This window comes from Microtus pennsylvanicus, chromosome 15 (assembly GCF_037038515.1).
Source record: "Microtus pennsylvanicus isolate mMicPen1 chromosome 15, mMicPen1.hap1, whole genome shotgun sequence".
NCBI lineage: Eukaryota > Metazoa > Chordata > Mammalia > Rodentia > Cricetidae > Microtus > Microtus pennsylvanicus.
The window spans coordinates 57843207-57865461 of NC_134593.1; the positions used below are offsets into that span (position 1 = coordinate 57843207).

Here is a 22255-nt window from a genome sequence, read left to right on the forward strand (position 1 = left end):
TGTACTAAAGCAATATGAATTTAAAAAAGGCTAAAATGTTGATACAGCAATTGAATAAATTAAATACCCTAAAACATAACATATTATAAGATTTCCTGTGAACAAAAATCTAATGAAGAATTATTATCTTCTAGAGGAATTAAAAACTGATATATCACATATTCTTTTTAGGTTAGCCATCAGCAATTCTTCTCATTAATCCATAAAATATAAAGTTGTCTGAATTTATCTGATCTCTCCTGGTTGGAATATGGCTTAGGAATAAAAGTATTATGTTAAAAGCACAGCCATAAAAATACCTTTTATAAAAGAAATATGAATAATGATGGGAAAACAAGTGAAAAAAAATAACATACTTCCTCTTCATCAGGTTCAACTTCTTCCGTTTCCACAGCTGAAATATTGGTTATTGGTTTATTCCACGCCAGTTTTAAATCCTGCCCTTTGAATCGAGCTCCATGAATTGCAGCCTAAAACAAGTAAGAATATGGGGATGAAGAATAGTCTCATAAGCAAGTACTATTTCACTCTTGGTCAAATTTTAGTAAAAATTAGTATGTTTGCCAACTTACAGCCCAATGACAACTACTACTTAGACAACAATCCCATTATCCATCAAGATTTCAGCTCTAGCTTCTAACGTCTATTTTAAGATCAACATACTAAATGAATTTTGCTTCATTAACTGTCAGTTTACATCTGATACATATAGTAACTATTAACTAGAAACCTTTAACAAATTAATGATCAAAACCACTGTAAAACGATGCATAACTAACACAAACTATAAAAACCTTAAGGGAAAGGTCACAGCTCTGAACTTATCTACAAAAAAGCAGTGTTTCCTATGAAAACATTTCGAAAATGATGGTGATGACAGCTGAAAAAAAAATGTTCAGGTCTAAGGTTAGTGCTATAGTCAGTAGCGGGTACGGAAATACCATTTTTAAAATAACAAGAATGAACAAAAATCAATGCTAGCAACATTTTAAAGTAACTCATGGTCACAAAAGATTTATAGTACAGACTCAAAGTACAGAATAATAAGAAGCATAGAAACAATTATATATACAATAACACCTGAAAATCTGTTGTATGTAATATTAATGGCCCAACATACAAATTTTAAATACATACATACATACATATGGATGTTTTAGTTCAGAAAAAACTGAAAACTGAAGCTGAAATCATTTCATAAGTATATCAGATTACTTTTAGGAATAATAAACAGCACATGCAAAATACCTATAAATTTTTTTTCTATTTAGCCAAAAACATAACTATAAAAAGTACAAACTATGATCAGCAACCTATACAGTAAATTTTAGGTAAGCAGTTTATTTTGTTTCTGGGGGAAAGGGTCTTTGCTATGTATCTCTACCAAGACTTGAACTCACACTCCTCCTGCTTCAGAGTTTCCTACTAAGGAACAATACAGTTGTATAATACTACACCTTGCAGCAACAGGTTACTGACAAATTTTTATAACAAATGAATTTTGTCCATTTCTATATTCAACACATATTTCAAATTTGTAAGGTAAACTTTTGTTTTTCCCAAGACAGGGTTTCTCTATGTAATAGCCCTGGCTGTACTGGAACTTGACCAGGCAGGCCTCAAACTTACAGAGAATCGCCTGACACTGCTTTCCAAGTGCTGGAATTAAAGGCGTGCACTACAGCTGCCTGGCATAGGGTGAACTTTTAACTTTATATCATTTTAATTTTTTAAAAACTGGATGGAGGGCCAAGTAGTCTCCAAAACACCACTATTACAGTTGCTCTTGGATACTGGAGGTTTTTAAAAACTAGGTGTTTTCAATTTTTAATGAATTTTGTTCTTTAGAAACTCTTAACAATCCAGGCTATATAAACCTGTGAAACAACTTTGAATTTTTGTTCCCTGAAGATGAAAATTTAATTCAAGAAACCTAAGCTTTTCTTATAAGAAACATTAAGTTCCATGATTATTTTCATTGTAGTAAAATCTATTTATAATAAGCCTTTCAGAAATTAGAATGTAATTCAGGTAATTTAAAACATAATTATTTCTGTAACTCGCCCATTTTATCTATCTATCTGTCTATTTACCTATCTATCTAACTTTTCAAGACAGGGTTTCTATTTGTTTACTTATTTTTTTCTGTTTTGTTGGTTTCCAAGGCAGGGCTTCTCTGCATAACCCTGTCTGTCCTAGAACTTGCTCTGCGGACCAGGCTGGCGTTACACTCAGATTTGCCTTCCTCTGCGTCCCTAGTACTGAGATTAAGGAAGTACACCACTACTCCCAGGTTCATTTTATATTTTTTAAAATTCAAATTTAAGTAATATAGTATAAAAAATTATTATTCATAATTATCATTATTATAAGGCTAAGAGATAGCCACCACTATATAATTTGGGACAGAGGGCAGTGCTAGTGGAAGTCGGAAGAGGACACAGGATCCCTAGGAGCTGGAGTTATAGGTGTTGTGAGCTGTCAGATACTATCCAGAAAAATAATTCACAAAATAGGTGAAAGTGTGTAAGGTTTAGAGACATAAAAAGATAGTTTTGGGTTGGTAATACAAGTTAAAATAGAAAATGAATTAGTAGAACACTTGAACATACCAAGGCAGGGCAGGTAATGGAGTATTTTCTCTGAATTTGTCAACTGCAAATGGACTAGACATTGTTAATGTAATTATTATCTACATACATTTGTATGTAGCTACTGTATATAGTTTTACTATATTAGCTAAAACCATTGCTTTTTATTTAGACAAAAAGAGAGAAATGTGTAATATTTTGTGTTCTTATATATAAAGCTTGCTTGGAGTCAGAGGGTGGAGCTAGCCACTGGTTTTAGCCATAAAGAGGAAACAGGAAGCGATAAGGCTGGGGCAGAGAGAAGACCCTTCGGGAGGAACCCCAGGCAGAGGTAAGAAGTCACTGGTGAATACTCTGCTGCTTCTCTGATCTTTCAGGTTTGTACCCTGGTATCTGACTCCTGGTTTTTATTGATAAAGATTAATTAGATTAACACTTCACCTGATGCTAGAAACTGAACTCGGGTTTTCTACAAACAGCAATAGTCATATTTAAGCACAAAGTCACCTTTCCAGCTCCTCATTAACTTTTTAAACAATGACGCCTGCTTGGATTTTTCTAATAGAAAAAAATTTTATCATAATTATGGGAATGTAATTTTGCAAGATAATTTATTATGTTTTTAAGAAGTAGTTATTCTTTGATTTTAACAGAAAGTTTTAAATTTTTATGTAATAGAATTTATCAGACTTTTCCTTTGTAGATATGTCCTGGGATTAACTCCAACACTAGGGAGGTGAAGACAGATATGGGATATGGCTTGCCAGAGAGAAAAATATACAGTGGAGAGAGACAGGAGCTCAAGCATTTGGTCTGAGGACTTGGAGAGAGAGGATGCCCTATTCAGTCTGAGGATTCTGTGGAGGTAATAACTAGTGCTGACTGCTTTCTCTGGTCTTTCAGCTTTCACCCCCCAATATCTGACTCTGGATTTTTATTATTAAGACCAATTAGAATTTGCACTACAGTGCAGTAATGTTAATGGAAATAGGACTATATATAAAAATGCACAAAACAAGAAGAATAGAAAATAGTCCCATGTCAGTGTAAACACAGTTAAAAATCCACTATATTTTCAAAATCCTCCAAGTTATCAAAATTCACCCAGAAAGGTTGTTTCATTTGGTTTGCTTTTTGTTATTATTGTTGCTTTGAGACAGTTCTGTTATACAGTCCTAGCTGGTTTCAAATTAACTATGATGACCCTGAATAATGAGATTAGGAACACATGTCATCAAGCCCAGCCTTTAAAGGGAAAAAAAAATTCTTAAAATTTTTTATAGTAAAAAAAAGTATTATTTCAAAGTACTAAAAAAGATGGAAATTTTATCATCACATTTTGTAGAAGCAAGTATCATTAATATATAGAGGGAAATTCTTCATGTAAAACTAAAACCTCTCAGAAAATTTAATAAAGTTCTACCTAACACACATAAACTATTGTTTTTAAATAATCACAATTTTTTAAAAAAATGTGGTTTTTTTTTTTTTTTTCAATTTTTTCAAAACAGGGTTTCTCTTCGTAGCCCTGGCTGCCCCAGAATTTGCTCTACAAGCCAAGGTGGGTAATTAAAATGTTAAGTACTTCCCACATAAGCATGAGAAGAATTCAGATCTCTACTATCCAAGCAAATGCCAGGAAGGCAGTAATCCTAGAATTCAGGGGATCCTTACATCAAGGTGAGCTCATCAAGAGGCACAACCTCAATATAAAATGAGAGTAATTAAGAAAGAGACACTGAACATCAGTCTCTGGTCTCTACAAGCACATGGATACACATGCAGACACACCCACAAACATGCAATTACACAATGTACACATGCACACACACATAAAATGAAGATATTTCTGGGTTGTCTTTTGAAAGACAATTCAAGCGCAAGGCAGGGGCATGGTGATGCGTACCTTTAATCCCAGTACTAGGGACACAGAGATAGGCACATCTCTGTGAGTTCAAGGCTAGCCTGGTCTACATAGTGCACTCAATGATAACCAGAGCTACACTGCCATAAAGATCCCATTTCAAAAATACAAAACAAAAAAGACAATTCAAAGCATATCGATTAAGATAACAATATAACAAGGAATCTAAAAGCTAGAGTGACATATCTTCTCTTGGACAAATAACAGCAGCCTATTCAGGCATATACTAAACAAGAGATGCTTCTATAGAACTCAACCTGCAGGGACCCGGAACTCATAGGTGAAAAATAAATAAAAAGGGCAGGCAGAATCACACTTTCTCTACATCTACCCTAGATAACTCTTACCATTATTCTACTAATGCAGACTTTGTCCAGATAAAACAGTAAACCGTGGAAAGAGTGGCCCTAATTTCTGTAAAAGGAGCTTATGACATCTTCGAGTTAAAGCAATATTAAATTCTACTTGGTGTCTAACTTATACATGCTATATGATGTAGTAGTGTTTCATTTGCATTTTAATAAAAAAAGTTTGCCTGAAGATCAGAGAGTAAAACAGCCTCATAGGTCAGCCTTACCCACCAGGCAGTGGTAACACACACCTTTAATCCCAGTAGCCACACTAGTTGCCACAGAAACCGGGAGGTTCATGCCTTTAATCTCAGGGGTGCACACCTTTAATTCCAGCCCTAGAGAAGATTTTAAGATGGGAGGAGAGAGCTCTCAGACAGAGTCTCATTCTGAGATTTCTGGAGGCAGGATCGTCATTTCGGACTGAGGTAGAGGTAAGAGCCACTAGCTGGCTGTTTTAGTTTTCTGACCTTCAGGTTAAACCCCAATATCTGACTCTGAGTTTTTATTATTCGTGCTTCAATATTACATTGTATTAGTATTATATTTATTATATTAAAATGTTACATACAGATTCCCTAAGAAAATAAAGACATTTCTTTCATAAACGCAAACTTGCACTTCAAATATTCTACCTTCTGTCAAAGTACAATTAATCAGTAAACTTGAAATTTATATTAAAACTTAAGGAAATAAAAATGATTTAAATTGGAAGTTTTAATTATTTTAATACTTACAGCTTCTGCTTCTGCTCTTGTCTTGAATGTAATTATTGCATGAAGTGATGAGTCGTCAATCTGACAATCCTCAATTTCCCCATATTGCTGTAAATTAATAAATTATTTCCTCAAAATAAATGTTTTAAAATATCTAAAACCCCAACTGCATTAAAAAAGTAATAAGCATAATCCAAAATATATAACTTATACAGCTTAAGAGACAAATAGTTATTTCATCTAATCCCATCTTCCAATCTCAGTTCTAATTCTATACTTCCCAGAATTAGTGACATTATGCTCTATTTGAGAAATAATGGATAAAATAATAATGGTCAAAGCCTGAGGTTGCTTACCAACCTTCCCTATTACGCCAACCTCAGGACAAGGTAAATTTGTTCTTAAACAGTATACTGAATCGTCAAAACTAGGAAATTCTTGTATCATTTTTAGTAAAAGGGAGGAAAGATTCAGAGAATTCAAGCAATTTTCCAAGCAGTCAAGCAAATTATCAAGATGAAGATCCAGGCCTTCTGATTGTAAATTCAACATTAACTGAGCATGGGTTCCCTTACTATGCATCCTATTATGGCTTACACAATTTACAATACTTAAATACTAACCCAATTATACTATGCCTGATTGGAGTTTGCTGTATTTTCCCCAAATTAAGGAAGATTTTTCTAAACAGCAATTTTACTACTTTTAGTTCTTTGTATATTACTAATATTTTCCTTTTGTTCCAAAATAAAAGTACAGTCATAAATTCATGAAATACAAATTTTTGTGAACTAATTTATACTTGTACAAGTTATTTAATCTCTTCAGGTTTCATGTCCTCACCTTAAAAAAAAATGGGCAAAATAGCAGCCAATCTTAGTGTCAACTTAACTATGTGGAATTAACTAAAACCCAAAGATGGGGCACACCTGTGAGAGTTGTTTTGCTTTGTTTTTAATTAAATTATTTGAAATGGGAAGACCCATTTATAATATGGATCTTTGAGGTGGGAAAATACACCTTTAATCCAGGTAGTTTGATGTAGAAAGATCCATCTTCAATTTGACCACACCTTCGGCTGGCAGCCTACATAAAGGACATGGAAGAAGGAAGCTGGCTCTCTCTGCCTACTGATAGCACTCTCAACAGCAAGTCCATTCCTTCTCTGGCAAGAATGGTCTATTTTGGGGGGATTTCGGTGTATTACTGAAGCTGAGACAGTCAGTCTTGTGAACTGGACAACTACTGGATTCCTGGAACTTCCATTGGTACAGACAATCACTCTTGGACTAGCTGGACCATAGCCTTTAAGTCATTCTAATAAATCCCCCCTCACTCTTTATGAGACTCTATCTTTTAATTTCTGCTCCTCTAGAGAATCCTGACTAAATCAAGTGGTCATTCAAGTAATTCTTAATATCCCCAATAAATTTCAACTGTTTTTATTACCATTGTTACTGGTTTAACTAGATAAATTTTAAAAAGCATTTGTTAAATGCATTTTTTCTGTCAACGCTCCTTAATCTCTATACCCTGTCTCTTATGCTCAGAGATTAAAAGGCTAAACTTTGAAATGTATACTCTTAACACTAGTATTCTTCATGAGCAAATAACCACTTCTAACTTAGAGCTAAAAAACTCCAAGTTTATGGAACAATTTCTATTCTTAAGTTTCTGAATATTTATTTCTCAAACATCTTAGTCTCAGCAAAACACAATTATAACAAACGATTATTTTAGCATATTGATTGCTAGTCCCCTAATTAGCTCAATAACTATATACAAGACAGGTAGATTATCTGGATCTCCTTTCCTTTGTAGAGTGGGACACAGAGGAGGAAGAGCTGAGTTGCATCGCCAAAAAACATTTCTAGTTCTCAGTCTTTATGCTTCTGAATCCAACAAGCACAGGAATCACTTTAGTTACTTCATAAACATCAATTATTTCTTTCAAAACTTCCTTATATTTGGATAAATATTAACTAAAAGCTTGAAATGTGAATGCCAAAAACCGAAATAAATTTCTAAATGATGAAGACAGCTAATACCTATTCTTCTAGTTCTCAGTTTCAATTTTATTAATTGCTAAACTTTCCTCCACTGATCTTTTCACCACACGTCAGGGTCAAACTAGTCATTGGGGTCTTTTAAGTGTTTAATAAAATGAAGTTTGGTTCAACTGACCTGCGTCAAAGCAATGTATCTTAAAAGCTCTGTGAGTAAAGAACTGATGGTTCTTCCTCTCTCTGATGTAATTACCAGAATACCTAGGTTAATACTGACGTTTAGTTACTTATGTTCTGGCTAACACTAAACACTGAAATAACTACAATGAAAGGGTAAGGCAGGTATAGTCTCCATTCTGCACATTAGCCTATGAATCCCAGGAAGTCTAAACAAACAATGGACGATTAGGGACTAGAATCTCCTTCTCTTAGCCACTCTACCATTAGATAAACTCTCTTAAATTTTACCCTTGATCTAAGTAAGACAACTTTTAGATTATACATCAAAAGTGTATCTTCCTTCAATTTTACTAGGCTCTATGAAAACCTTATAATTTATTTTCATATTTAAAAATTGTCTAGATAACCCGCCAATTTTTCTTTAAGTTATCAACATAAACCTACTCATAAGGTCCCTCTCTGAAACAATGACGCTTAAATAATTAGCCTTATAGTATTTAAAGGCCTATCTAGTTTTGAGAATTATAAAATTTTAGCTGGTCCGTGGTAAAGCACACCTTTAATCCCAGCACTTGAGAGGTAGAGACAGGAGAATCTCTGAATCTGAGGCCAGACTGGTCTACAAGTGAGTTTCAGGACAGCCAGGGCTACAAAGTGAAACCTGTCCTGAAAAAAAAATTATTTCTCACAAATAGTCAAAGAGACCCTGTTTCTGTTTTATAACTAACAAAAACTAACAAAAAAGACTACTATACATTTTCCTAACCTTTCCTTTAGTTATATCTACTAACCCAACAATTATTTGTATTATTTTTGCTAGAGGTTAAGAAAGTACCGCAAAATGAGGAAGAAGATCTTCTCTGTCACTCTCTGTAAATGCGGAAATCTCCAAGGCTCTGGGCCTGTGATCCACCACAGCATGTCCAGGAACACCTCGTCCTCGACCTCTACCCCTGCCCCGGCCGTGAGCTGCACCGCGACCTCTTGGATGAATTCCTCTACCTCGGCCAGATGAAAGAATTCCTCTTTTAGCAGCCTAGAAAAAGAAAAAGTGCATAGGTTACACATGTAGTAAGTAGGCACTTAGACCTTTAATTTGAAAAGCCTAACTCTGTGTTTCTGAGCTTTCAGATTTTAAAATATTTCCGTTGATTTTCTTTACTTGTTGAACATAACAAGTAAATTCAATACTATACCTGTGTTAACTAAAGCCATGTGTTACAATTTCAAAAATGATTCTCTAACATCCATGGTCATTATCCATACATGTGGTACATATACACACATATATGCAAGCAAACACTCATTCAAAAGAATAAAATAAAACTTGGGAGCAACTCACCTAAAATTTGGTAATTCTGAATATATAGAGGTTGAACAAAGAAAGGGTGTGATCAAGACTCCCTCCATATTTCTAATTTGAGTAACTATATATACAAACGTTGTAAGCAAGATAAACAATGATGAACATGCTGATAAGGGTATTTGACGTCCAAGCAATAACATCAAATTATGAGCACCAAAAATAAACACATAAAATCAAATAATAATGCTTAATGAAATAAATAAAGCAGGCACAGAAAGACAACTACTGTAAGATTTCATTTACACACAGAATCTGAAACAGCAATCTCAGAGAAACAGAAGAATGGCTATTACCAAGGGCTGTGTTGGTGTGGAAAATAAGGGAAATGTTGGTCAAAATGTACAATGGAATAAATTCTATCATCAGTTGTATTGTATAGTGAGTACAACTGATGATAGTAGATGATATATGAGAAGAGCTAGGGAAGAAAATTTTTGATATATTTTCATAAGAATTTGAATATGTATGAATTACTTTGATAACTCATTTCATGATATATGCATATACTAAAACATCATGCTACATACCATACACATATACAACTCTTAACTGGTCAATTAAAAAATACTGAAATAAAATAATACAGTTTAAAGGGGCAAGGTTATTAAAATTAAATGTATGAAAAGTATGTCCTGCAGAATATTACTGACACACAGATAATCCCTGAAAATTAAGCTACAGCAAGCCTATAATTTGGAGATTCAATCTAAAGGTCTCTAAAAAATCCTATAGTCAAACAGCATATTCAGTATGACCTTTTCAAATTATACTTAATCTTAGAATATGTGTTAACGAGTCTTTATTAATGATAACAGAATTACTATAATGTGCATATTCTGGAATATACTACATTACTGCATATATGAGTATTATTGAAAACCAAAGCTGAGTCACCATAAAAGAACAGAAAATACCATTTTACCTTTGGCTGAATTACAACAAGTAAAACATAGAACAATAAACTTTTGTGTTATTTTTATTTATTTATTGTTATTTACTTACTAAAATCATATGTCAGAAATTTTACAATACTAATGGTACAAAATATTCTTAAGGAGAAAATAATTTTAAAATTAATGGAAGAAACCTATTGTTTTGGGTAGAATATGTAGGCAAACCAGATCATGTTTCAAGGGAATGCAAGTGTATACATGTTTAGGACAAAATTTCATAGCTTTTTCTAACTTTCAGATAAGACCTAGCCCAGGACATAGCCAGTAGGTTCTAAAAGTTAAATCTTTAAAACTTATACAGCACTAAATAGATTTCTACTGCAGTGTAAGGTGAAGGGAAAAAAAAATCAGTGTCAACATACTCTGTAAGAAAAGTTTAATTAAGCAAAATGATCTAAAATGTTAAAAAAATATAAAAATAAAAAACCTTAGATTCTATCAAGCAACAGTAAACAGACATTAATATAGTTTCATATTGTTATATAATTTTATTTCTATACATTTTAATAAATGTTAAGCATCATGTTTTATAAGAGATCAATTGCATGAGGAGTTTCTTATATAACCATTAACTGAATTATAAGGTAGCTTATCTTCTCTTTTAAAACAGCCACAGCACCATCTATAGGCCAAACTTAAACAAGCATGTGTTTAAAAAGGTTTACAGCTGAGTCTATTTTTTAGCCACTCAACAATACAATATGCCTACATAACTTTACACATATAAAGACTGTTTTCATACAATTACCTGAAAAGCCTTTAACTGTATTTAATCCAAAGAAGAAAAAGAGAACAAAAACAAAGAAGAAATAAAATTCACTAGAAATGGACACCAGGGTGTATAGGTAGAAGCAGTAAGATGTCTCAGAGGGTAAATACACTGCAGTCAATGCTCAAGAGCCACATGGTAAAAGGAGAGAACACACCCCACAAACGGCCCTCATATTCCTATGCAAATGAATAAATTAACAAGCAAAATAAACTTGTTTTTTTTAAAATATTTTCTCTAGTCATTCTGTAAAAATCCACCCCTCACAAATACACGGTGGTCAGCAATTGTTAACTAGACCCCAAACCCACATTTTCATGTTAACCATAACTGTAACCACTTCTTCCAAGTCAACTGTGTGACTGTAATAAACATACCTCCAACTGTAATTCTGTATACTTCCTCCTTAGTTCTGTGACTTCTTCTCCAGCCTGCATCTTCTTATATAAATCCAATTCTGTGTCAAGCAATTCTTTCTGCATCTGAAAAAGTTATTAATGTTCAAATAACAATTAATATTCTGATCTTATGTAAAATTTTTACAAGATCCTTTTGCTCATATTCCTTTTCTCCCCCTTTCTTTTGGCACGGGCTAGTTATATATAAAGTCAAGATTCTCCTGTGTTGACTTCATGAATGACAAGATTAAATGTATGTGTCACTATGAAAACTGACATTCCTATTTCATGTGATATCATTCTAGCAAAAGTATCCTAATCCTTATTCTCATTGATTTCCCTAAAATTCATTGTCTATACCACAGCCAGAGTATGATTTCTATGAGCTAATAATGTAATAACTTCTGGGAGGAAAAGGGCTAACAAGCAATATACGAATTTACATGGGTAAATACACAAAGTAATGACAAAAGGTACCAACAGGAGTTGTGTTAGGGATACTGTTATCAAGGGCTGGAGAAAGGAGTCTCTTATATGTATCTTTTTATGTACTTTTGAACCATGTTATTATTAGTTACTTTAAAAAATTTTAAACCAGTAAAAACTAGAATCAGAAGAAAGAATTCAAAACTGAAAACAGGCATAGACCTAACTTTATCTAATTAAGAGTATTTACAAAAAGGACTCAAAGTAAAGCAACATCATAGTCTGATCTAATCTTTTTTTAAAAAATATTTATGTATTTATTATGTAAACAATATTCTGTCTGCGTGTATGCCTGCAGGCCAGAAGAGGGCACAGATGGTTGTGAGCCACCATGTGGTTGCTGGGAATTGAACTCTGGACCTTTGGAAGAACAGGCAATGCTCTTAACCCGAGCCATCTCTCCAGCCCCGTCTGATCTAATCTTTATTGGAATACAATTAGTTTGTAAAGAATATAAATAAAATGGACTGCAGGTCAACTTGAACGATGAATAAACTGATGTTATGAAACCAAGTCATCACTATGGAAACTGACAGAGCATAATTTTTAAAGAAGAGTAAGGATGTGATTTAGATTGAAATTAGAAATGTCAGTGTGGCTTTATACACACACAAAGAATACTTTACCACCTATATTTTACCACTTGTTGCCATCTAAAAACATCTTGCTCATTTGTTTAGATCATCCAGAGTAATACATCTGAATTTTTTCCCTTTGCAAATTCTTCTGGACAGTGATAATAGGTTACTTCCTATCATGAGCCTTTTATATTACTAACTAGTAACAATACATAGTTCAAACTTCTTGATCATACAATCAAGTACCCATATCATTTTGTCCGAAACTACCTTTCCAAAATTATCCATAATAATTTTATAATAGCAGATTTCACACTGTAAGAAGTATAGTTATGATTAGTCCAATTCTGAACAAAGGATACATCCTAAAAAAAAACCTTTAAAAAATCATGTTTGATATTTTTATTTTAAAGCTCTTTAAAAAACTTATTTGTATTTATTATACATGGATGTTTCGCCTGCATATGTATCTGTGCACTATATTCATTCAGTGCACTTGGGGGCCAAAAGAAAGCATGAGATCCTTTGGAACTGGAGTTACAGACAGTTGTTAGCTGCCAAGTAAGTTGAACCTAGGTCCTCTGAAAGAGCAACTTAACCACTAGGCCATCTCGCCAGACCCATGCTTGATATTCTTAGTAAGCAGTCATATGGAAAACAAAACAGAATACCTGAGTCTTCGTTTTTATACTTTTTGGAAGACAGCGACCAGGAGATGTAGCTTTGACTTCATCTTTCAACTTGGTAATATTTTTTGTCAAAACCTCTAATGTTTTCATTATTTCTGCTTTATCTTCAGACTTCATTGTTTTGTTTTTCTCTAGTTTTGAAATTAGCATCTGGCAAGTTTTAAAACAGAAATCTTAAGAGACCTACTCCTACTACTGATAACAAAACAAATAAAGTAAAACAATTAAAACAAATACTATTTTTAGTTTATTGTTCTCAACAAAGCTGACATATCTAAGTGTATAAAGATAGAAGAGCAGGCTTGGGAGCTAACAGCATAATTACAACCAGTTTACTTTGGGAAGAACTTTACTATTATTTGGCTCTCTTAGAACATAAGATCTGAACAGGAGAAGTAAGATAGGAGATATCACATGGAATTGTGTTCTCGGAGTTAAGATAGTTTCAGTTTTGTATGAAGCACTATGATTTCACCTTAATGAAGTATATCCAAAATAAGAAAAGACCATATTTATAATCTTATGTAAGTTTTTCAACAATCTTAACGTGTAGCCTACACTACAAATTACTAAGTAATTTGACAGCCTTCGTCTCAGCTGTACTCCAACAAAACATTTTTTCTAAATTTTTACATTTCTACTACATTATAAAACATATCAAAACTAATTTCTAAGCCAGATAGTGGTGGTGCACACCTTTAATTCCAGCACTCAGTAGGCAGAAGCAGGCAGATCTCTCTGAGTTCAAGTCCAGCCTGGTCTACAAGAGCTAGTTCCACAACAGCTCTGTTACACAGAGAAAACCCTATCTCGTAAAAAAACAAAAACAAACAAACAAACAAAAAAGCTAATTTCTAATTAAAATGTCATAAATTAGAGAGCAATCTGCCCCAAAAATGTCAGCCAAGAAATGCCAGCCGCATTAAGTAAGTTTTAAAGATTTAGTTTATAATTGATGTGTATGTGCTTGTGCTGTATGCATGCAGATGGCCATGGAAGCCAGAAAACAGGGTCTGGTACCTTGCAGCTAGGGTTACATGCAATTGTGAAGCACCTGATATTGGTGTAGAAACCCAAACTTGGGTCCTCTGAAATAGTAGTGGCAAATGCTCTTAACCATTGAGCCATCTCTCCATGTCCAAATAATTTGATTGTTTTATCAATCACATTAAAAAGATAAAAAAGGAAAAATAAAGATTATGTTGGCAGAAGCCATTCGTTCATTTCCCGGCCGCCCAGATCTGAGATAACAACACAGAAACTATATTTATTAAAACACTGCTTGGCCTATTAGCTTATGCATATTTCTAGCTAACTCTTACATCTTAAATTAACCCATTTCTATTAATCTATGTATTGCCACATAGTTGTGGCCTACCCATAAGTTTCTGTGGCAGCTACATGGCTTCTGTTTGACTCCGCCTACTCTCTCCACCTCTGTCTGCTTGGAATTCCCACCTTGCCCTATTCTGCGCTGCAACAGGCCCAAAGCAGATTCTTTATTAGATAGTATTCACAACATACAGAGGAGAATCCCACATCAAAATTAATTAATTTAGCCTAGTGTACCAAAATGCACATTTCAACAATAAAAAAATTCTAAGATGTTTTTCTTCATACAATAGCTTTGAAGTCTGGCATATAATTACAATTTTCCTCACAATTTTGACTAGACACAGGGCAAACGGATCAGTCAGGTGTGGCTTTTGATTACTCTTGTATAACCCCAGAGTAGAGAATCCCAATTAGTGAAAAGCATGTCAATAATAGTAAAAAGATTTCATTTCATTATTCACTGACCAGACTACAGTAGCAGAGTTAAATAAACTTATTTTCAATTTGCGTTGATAGCCATTTCCATATAAACTATACGTACACTTCATAAATTTCTTCAACTACAATGCTAATAAATTAATACACATGATACACTAAGTTTTTTTTTTATTTTTACCACTACCAATTACAATAAATCTGCTCACACTATGAATTAAAAAGATTAAATTCAATAGAAATAAGAATGCTGGTATTTTGCCAAATACTTTTATTATTTTACCTTCTGTGTTTCAATGTGCTTTTCTAAAATTTCTTGCTTCCTTTTTCTTACATCCTGCTGAAGTTTCAGTGCCTCCTAAAAGAATCAAAATATCATTTGAGTAATATCTAACGATATCTAAAGATAGATAAAGCAATACAAGAAAGGCAATTTTAGTTGAAGAAGCGTGACAACAAAAGCAATACACTAAGTTTCTATCCGTGAAGCTTAGAAAATGCATGCAAGTGTCAAAGATCAAAAAGAAGAAACTTCCCTTTACATAAATGGAAAATTGGGGGGAGGGGGCTACTTATTTCTACACACAGATCTATCTATCTAGTCTCACTTTGTGGTAAGTGCCTTATACACACACTGACTGGAGGAGTCTTCCTAAGTGCAGATTTTATGTCATGCTATTTATGCTTACCTGTTTCTTTTTCTGTGCTTCATTACTATCAACTGCAGGGGTAGAAACTAGTAAAGTTTTCTGTGCAGCCTTCAAAGCAGCTGGATTATACACCGTTTTTGTAAGGCCAGTAGATGTAGACAACACCTACCAACACAAATTCAATTTTTTCAGAGTGTTATCATTCATAATTTCTTAAGTCTTGCTTCTAAGAAGCTCAAACTTTAAAGCATTCCTGCCTAAAATTAGCATGATGAACTAAATGTATTATATACTTAAAATAACTAAATCACATTTTATGACTTGAAATGAATGGTTTGAGTGAATAAGCCCTAAACCAAACAAAAATTTCCTAGTGACTTAATATCTGTTACAAAACTTCAAAGCCAAACATGTAAATCTTGAAATCAAAGAAGAAAAAGGACTGCCATTACTGTATTTCTCAGAAAATACTTGTGAATATATCTCTACCTATTTCTACTGAAGCAAAAAAAAAGCACAAGAGAAAAACTGAATGTCATCCTACAAACAATTTAGTATTATCACTATAATTTGAAGTTCCAAAATAAATGCAGCCATCACTCTCCATTCCCTGCAGGCTATATTCTTCCTGTCTGAAGTGATCTTAACCTCTTAAGCCAAGCTCAGATTCAGTACAAGCCAAAGCTCTAACCATTTCTCTTTTCTGCCTAATATTTAACAAACAACTTTTTATTCCTTAAGCCATGATATAAAATACCATTAAATGTTGTTAGGTAATATAAACTATTTAATACATTTTAAAAATTCTGATAGTGATGTCTTCCTTCCTATCTACACTGCAAGAGCCTTGAAACAAAAAAATACTCTTTCTCTTCTTTGTGGTTCTTGAATCTAAGTCTTACTGACAGAGAATTATGAGACTTTGGTTAAAGTAAACTTGAGAGGTGGGGTAACTTCTTATCTATAAACTGAAGGTTCACTCCAAAACACAAACTCAAAGCTCTTGCTCTCCTTGAACACAAATTACTGTTTCACTTTTATCACTATGCTGTTAGCACCTAAAACAGATGATAAATATTTCCACACTAAATTAAACAAATGATTATAGATTCAAGTGGAATACCCTTTAAAACACAAGGTTTATTTTAAAAAAGGACAGCTCTGACAATCTACTCATTTCCTTTACTAAGCTCCATGAGGTGACGGATTCCCAGAAAAGATGGTATCAACAGATTCTATTAAACCTAATCAAGTAACCATACACCATGAATTTCCAGAGAAAATATTATTGCTTCAAATGTCTTAGAGTTCCTAGGCTAAAACATAATACCCAGGGACGTAAGAGTATAAATGAGAACTAGCACCCTATTTTTAGCTACTATGTTAACATCTGGTGTAGCATAAAGCAGCGATTTGGAGAGCACTGTCTAATCTTTCCTCATGGAATTAGAAGGGAAAAAAATGGGCAACTCATTACTCTTCCATGTATCTATGAATGTCTCAAAATCTAAATAAAATAAAAACTGTTATTTTACCTCCACAGAGCACACCTGATGTTTAAAAGATAAAAGAAAATAGTATTCTAAATGTACCCAAATTTCATGTGTAATTTTCGTCAAGGTTAAAAACTGTCACATATCACTAATAAACATGAAATAGTAACTATGAAATCCTTGCATTCATTAGAATATAAAACATGGATTTAGCTTACAGTCTAATTTCAGTGATTATTAGTGAATAATTCAGAGAATGTCTTTGAACCTAGTTTGCTATGTAACAAATGTTAAAGTGAATGATTATACAAAAGAGAAACAACTTATGGAAAACATAAAACAGTCTCACTTTTTAAAGTATATATTTAACTACTTTAAGTATACCATTTTTTATAAGAATGCCCTAAAAAGTTAAACAGCTTACAGTAGAAAAGTTTTCCACACTCAAATAACTGTGATATTGAGTATCACAACCATGTTTTCAAATATCAAATATATATAAAACAATCTGTTTAAACACTAGTGTTTTCCTCACTACAGTGGTTATGGAATATAGCTTTTAAAGCCATCTTAGCATTTTATATCAGACTACGGCATGCTGGCTCAAAGTTTGTATCTGATGAGAATAGAACACTTCTTTGTTTCTACAAGCTGTCTCATAAGCACATCCATAGTCCTATCCACTGATTTCCTTCTGTAATGATAGGATATATGATAAACTGTTCCACAAAGCCTCAATATCTCAAGGACTCCTTAAAACTCAAAGATAAAGAAACAAGAGCACAGAAGTTACACTTATAACTTTATTTTCACAATGGTGAAACATAGCCCAAAAGTGCCAAGATGTAAAATTAAAACGTGTATTGGAAATAATGAACTGTAGAACTACATTGTTTTTTATTTGAACCTATTTAGTGTTAGAGATTAGGTACTAAAATAGTAAAGAATATCCACATTTCAAGATGTAAAATTTATCCAGGCCTGGTGGCATGAGCCTGCAAAGGCAGCACCTGGGAGCGGGAAGCACCGCTAGCAGCACACTAAGAGCTACTAAGAGACTGGAGGCTGGCAGCACAGTCATGGGTTCAACCTTTAGCACTGTCGATAAATAAATACATTTAAAATGAAAACAGTGGAGGAAGCAAAACAATTCCAACAGACAAGATTAAGTTACAATTCCTAATACAAAGCATGGCCTTTGCAAGTAAAGACAGCATGTTTATTTTCCAATTTTTTCACATAATGTAACTTACCATGGTGACATAATACTAGCTTAACTTCTGAAGATCTAATTGTATTCACCATCTCGACTGCTTCTAAGTTTATTTTGGATTTTCTATACATATAATAATTGTGTCACCCATATACAAACAGTTTTATTTCCTCCTTTAGAATCTTTATAATGGTTTATTTCATTTTACTACTTTACTATATTGGTTATGCCCTACAGAAAAATCTGCAAGTGTTTACAGTGGACATCTCTGTCTCATTTCCTGAACTTGACAGATGGGAGACATTCAATATGCTTCACCATTAAGTTCAATGTTAATTCTGGTGGGTAGGGATGCAAACATTCTTTATCAATGTAGAGAATCTGCCTATTCCTATTTTGTAGATTGTTAAATATTTCACCAAATGTTTTTCTACCAAGTTATTCATGTGAGGTTTTTCTTCTCCCTTCCAATACTAATGTGGTTAGTTAAATAGATTTCTTGATGCTAAATCATCTTGAGTTTCTAGACTAAATCTTTTCTAGCCACGATGTATTATGCATTTGACATTCACTGGAAATTACTAATATTTTATTTGGAATTGTGTTTATGTTCATAACTGGTGTTAGTCTATAATTTTCCTTTCTTGTGATATCCTTTGTCAAGTTTTGGTAGCAAATATAAACACAGAAGATGGGTTAAGAGGTCTATCATGTGGTAAGCTTTCATTAATATCTCCTATAACCAAGACATGTCAATTCTCTAAAGAGGTTACACTTCACTAACACATTTTCTTTCTTTTTCATTTAGATTTATTTTATATGTATTTGCGTTTTGCCAGTATGTTACATATATGCATTATGTGTGTCTGGGGTCCAAGGAGTTCAAAAGAGGGCACTAGATCCCCTAAACCTTCTGAAGTTACAAGGGTTCTGGGAAACGAGCCTGGGTCCTCTACAAGACCAACAAGTACTCTCAACTGCTGAGCTGTTTATCTAGTTCTCACATCTCTGTCTCTTACATACAACATTATCACCCATACTAGTACTAGGTCGTGGAAAAACCAAACATTTTCTTGCTAAGGATGGGAGGGAAAGACTATTCTGCAAAAAAAAAAAAATTATTTACTATTTAGGATTACTATGAAGTCATCTAAGCTTCATTTTTAAAATGTTCAAACTGAAATTTAATATAAAAGAATGTAAACACGTTAAAGAAAGAAGTTCTAGCAGGTATTTAAAGCAGAAAAGAGAAACTCAGTTAACTTTAAAAGTATCTGAGGTACTATATATACAGGAAAATTAATACACTTAATGTTTTTGATTAAGTATGCATCTATTCAATAAAGTGGAATGTTTATTTACAATATTACTTAACAGCATAGATATGCATTCTACAGCACTGGCCAGTGGAGATCTGTGAGAAGAACAAGATTTAAAGGTTCATTTAAGCATTCTGAAGATTCTTCTCAACAATATTAGGTACTTTTTAAAAGCTTAATTTAATCAACAGTAAAAAATTACAACTGCCATAAATACATTGTGTGTATATGGATGTGTATTTGTGTATCTCTTGTATATGGCTAAACTGAATACTTGCAATGCCTCACATTTTGGTTGTGAGGACACTTAACATCATGGCTATTCACTGAAGTTATCATGTTGTACTTATGTTCTGAAATTATTTTATAACCTTCAAATATCATAATTTCCTCACCCTGGAGCCCTACTAACATTACTCTGCTCCATGAATTCAACTTTTTAATTTTCCATATATGATAAAGGAATTAATGACCTTACAGAGAAACATTTTAAACAAAGAAAAACTATTTGCAATCCATAATCAATCTTGCTACAAACTCTAGCTCCCAGAAAGTGCAGCCAATCTTTTAAATAAGTCAAATTTTCCGGCAATCCAAGAAGTCGGGAGGTGGTGATGCACACCTTTAATCCCAGCACTCGGGAGGCAGAGGCAGGCAGATCTCTGTGAGTTTGAGGCCAGCCCGATCTACAAAAGCTAGTTCCAGGACAGGCTCCAAAACTATAGAAAAATCCTGTCTCAAAAAAAAACAGGGAAAAAAGTCTTCGGAGGACAATGTACTAAAAATGAAAATAACAAATAATGGGAGAGAAAAGCTTCGTTTATTCTACCAATCTTTGGATTTATATTAGCAAAACTCTACATCAAATCAAAATTTAAGAGAACTTGCTCAATGTCATTTCCAATGGCTAAATGAAAAACTAAAGTGTCTATATGAAATGTAGCTCAGTTATACCACACAATCTCCAATTTTAAAAAATTCCAAATACAAATGTTAACTTTCATTATAAACAGGATAATATATACCTCGGAGTAAAAAAAATATATTAAGTCGGGAAGTGGTGGTTCATGCCTTTAATCCCAGCACTCAGGAGAAAAAAGCAGGTGGATCTCTGAGTTTGAGGCCAGCCAGGACTACAGAGAAACCCTGTCTTAAAAATATCCAAAATAATAATAATAAAAAAAAAAACATTCTTTTAGGCCGGGCGGTGGTGGCGCACGCCTTTAATCCCAGCACTTGGGAGGCAGAGGCAGGCGGATCTCTGTGAGTTCGAGGCCAGCCTGGTCTAGAAGAGCTAGTTCCAGGGCAGGAACCAAAAGCTATGGAGAAACCCTGTCTCAAAAATACAAAAAAAACAAAAAAACATTTTTTAGTTCAAAAATGAACATTCTATGATAAGTTTAATATCTAAGACTGGCATATTAGACACCAGGGCAGGACATTTGATTGGCAAGGTAAATGCACTCCAGGAGAAGCACTACAAAGAAGCTAAAACTAGACCAGGATAGAACAAAAACAAAATAGAAGAGTGAGCTAGAAAAGAAACTGGAAGAGAACAAGACTGAAACCTTGGGTTGAAGGTCAGAGACAGTACACAAGTTATTCCTAATGTAGATAATATAGATTGCACAGCAAAAGTGAGACAAACTACCAAGGGCAGAGGTGTCTATGAACTGTTTATGAAACAAAGTAACTGTAGCCAATAAATTCACATTTTCTATAATAGACACTGGAATGGTATTGACACATTGGCAACAAAGTAAAATTTAAAGAGGAGAATGGCAAAGACACCTGCTAATAGGCACCCAAAAGCCAGGAAACTTAAGTAGAGAAAAAGTGGTAGACTATAAATACATGCATCGTGCCCATGAGGTTTTAAGACAACCACTTCTAGAGGTGAGGACTAGAAATTAAAATTAACTTCTATATGGAAAATAATTCATTTTAGGCACTGAGATGCCCAAGAGGAAGGCCTGATGCAAACTGAGTTTCAAATTTCTAGAAATGTCAAAGACTACAAAGATAAATAATAATAATTTTAAAAAAAAACAGTACTCTAAAGTACAAATGGAGGGCAGTTCAGGAGATGCTTGATTCATTTTCATCATGAATTTCCACTGTAACCTTCAGACTAGAAAGAACATGGACTAAAAATCAGAGAAACACAAATCTTTTGGGGCTTGGTTATACTTGGTCTTTAGATCATTCAGTTCGAATATCCTATAGTTTCATGTATTTCGAACAAAACAATATTATCAGGGAAGTCCCTAATACCGCAACATGAAAACAAAACACCCTATGTCTGTCTATTCAAAAGACAGAACCATAAACAGCTGTAACAATCTGTATTTACCTTCTTTTTTAAAAAGTGTATTGTAAAGCCTTAAAGAGATAACTGTCAGCAATAACTTTAAACTGCCAAAAATAAAATAATTAGATCATCCTTCCCATTTATAGACTACTTTTAAGTAAACAAAGACACACATCACCAGCCTACCAATACGTTAAAAGACTGAGAAACGTTAAATGCACTGCCAATTATCATGCAGTTAGTAAACAGAGAGCTGGGGATCAAATTCTGATAATATTCCTAGCTCATGACCCTTTCTATTACACTACTAGAGTTTTGAAACTAAAAAGCATGTCTCTTTAGAAAATAAACATAAAAGAAAACAAAGAATGGAGCACACAGAAATAAGAGAAGCAAGTATTACAATGTTGATGTAAAAAAGAAAGTAGCTAGGCTTTTCTTTTTCAGCAAATAGGAGTAAGAGCTACCAATACTATTAAGAAGCAGGAGTTTG

The 22255-nt window shown here is 33.5% G+C and overlaps 1 protein-coding gene across 14 annotated transcripts in view; it reads right to left on the reverse strand.

Annotated features, from left to right (window-relative positions):
• Rbm26 (RNA binding motif protein 26) overlaps positions 1-22255 on the reverse strand; it is a 70425-nt gene that overhangs the window by 9408 nt on the left and 38762 nt on the right. For all 14 annotated transcript variants that reach the window (XM_075949944.1, XM_075949943.1, XM_075949946.1 and 11 more), the window contains 7 exons: positions 15466-15591; positions 15060-15134; positions 12989-13156; positions 11233-11337; positions 8603-8803; positions 5603-5689; positions 357-470 (listed from right to left, as the gene is read on the reverse strand). In XM_075949944.1, coding sequence (XP_075806059.1) covers positions 357-470; positions 5603-5689; positions 8603-8803; positions 11233-11337; positions 12989-13156; positions 15060-15134; positions 15466-15591 — 876 coding nt within the window. The remainder of the gene's footprint in view (positions 1-356; positions 471-5602; positions 5690-8602; positions 8804-11232; positions 11338-12988; positions 13157-15059; positions 15135-15465; positions 15592-22255) is intronic.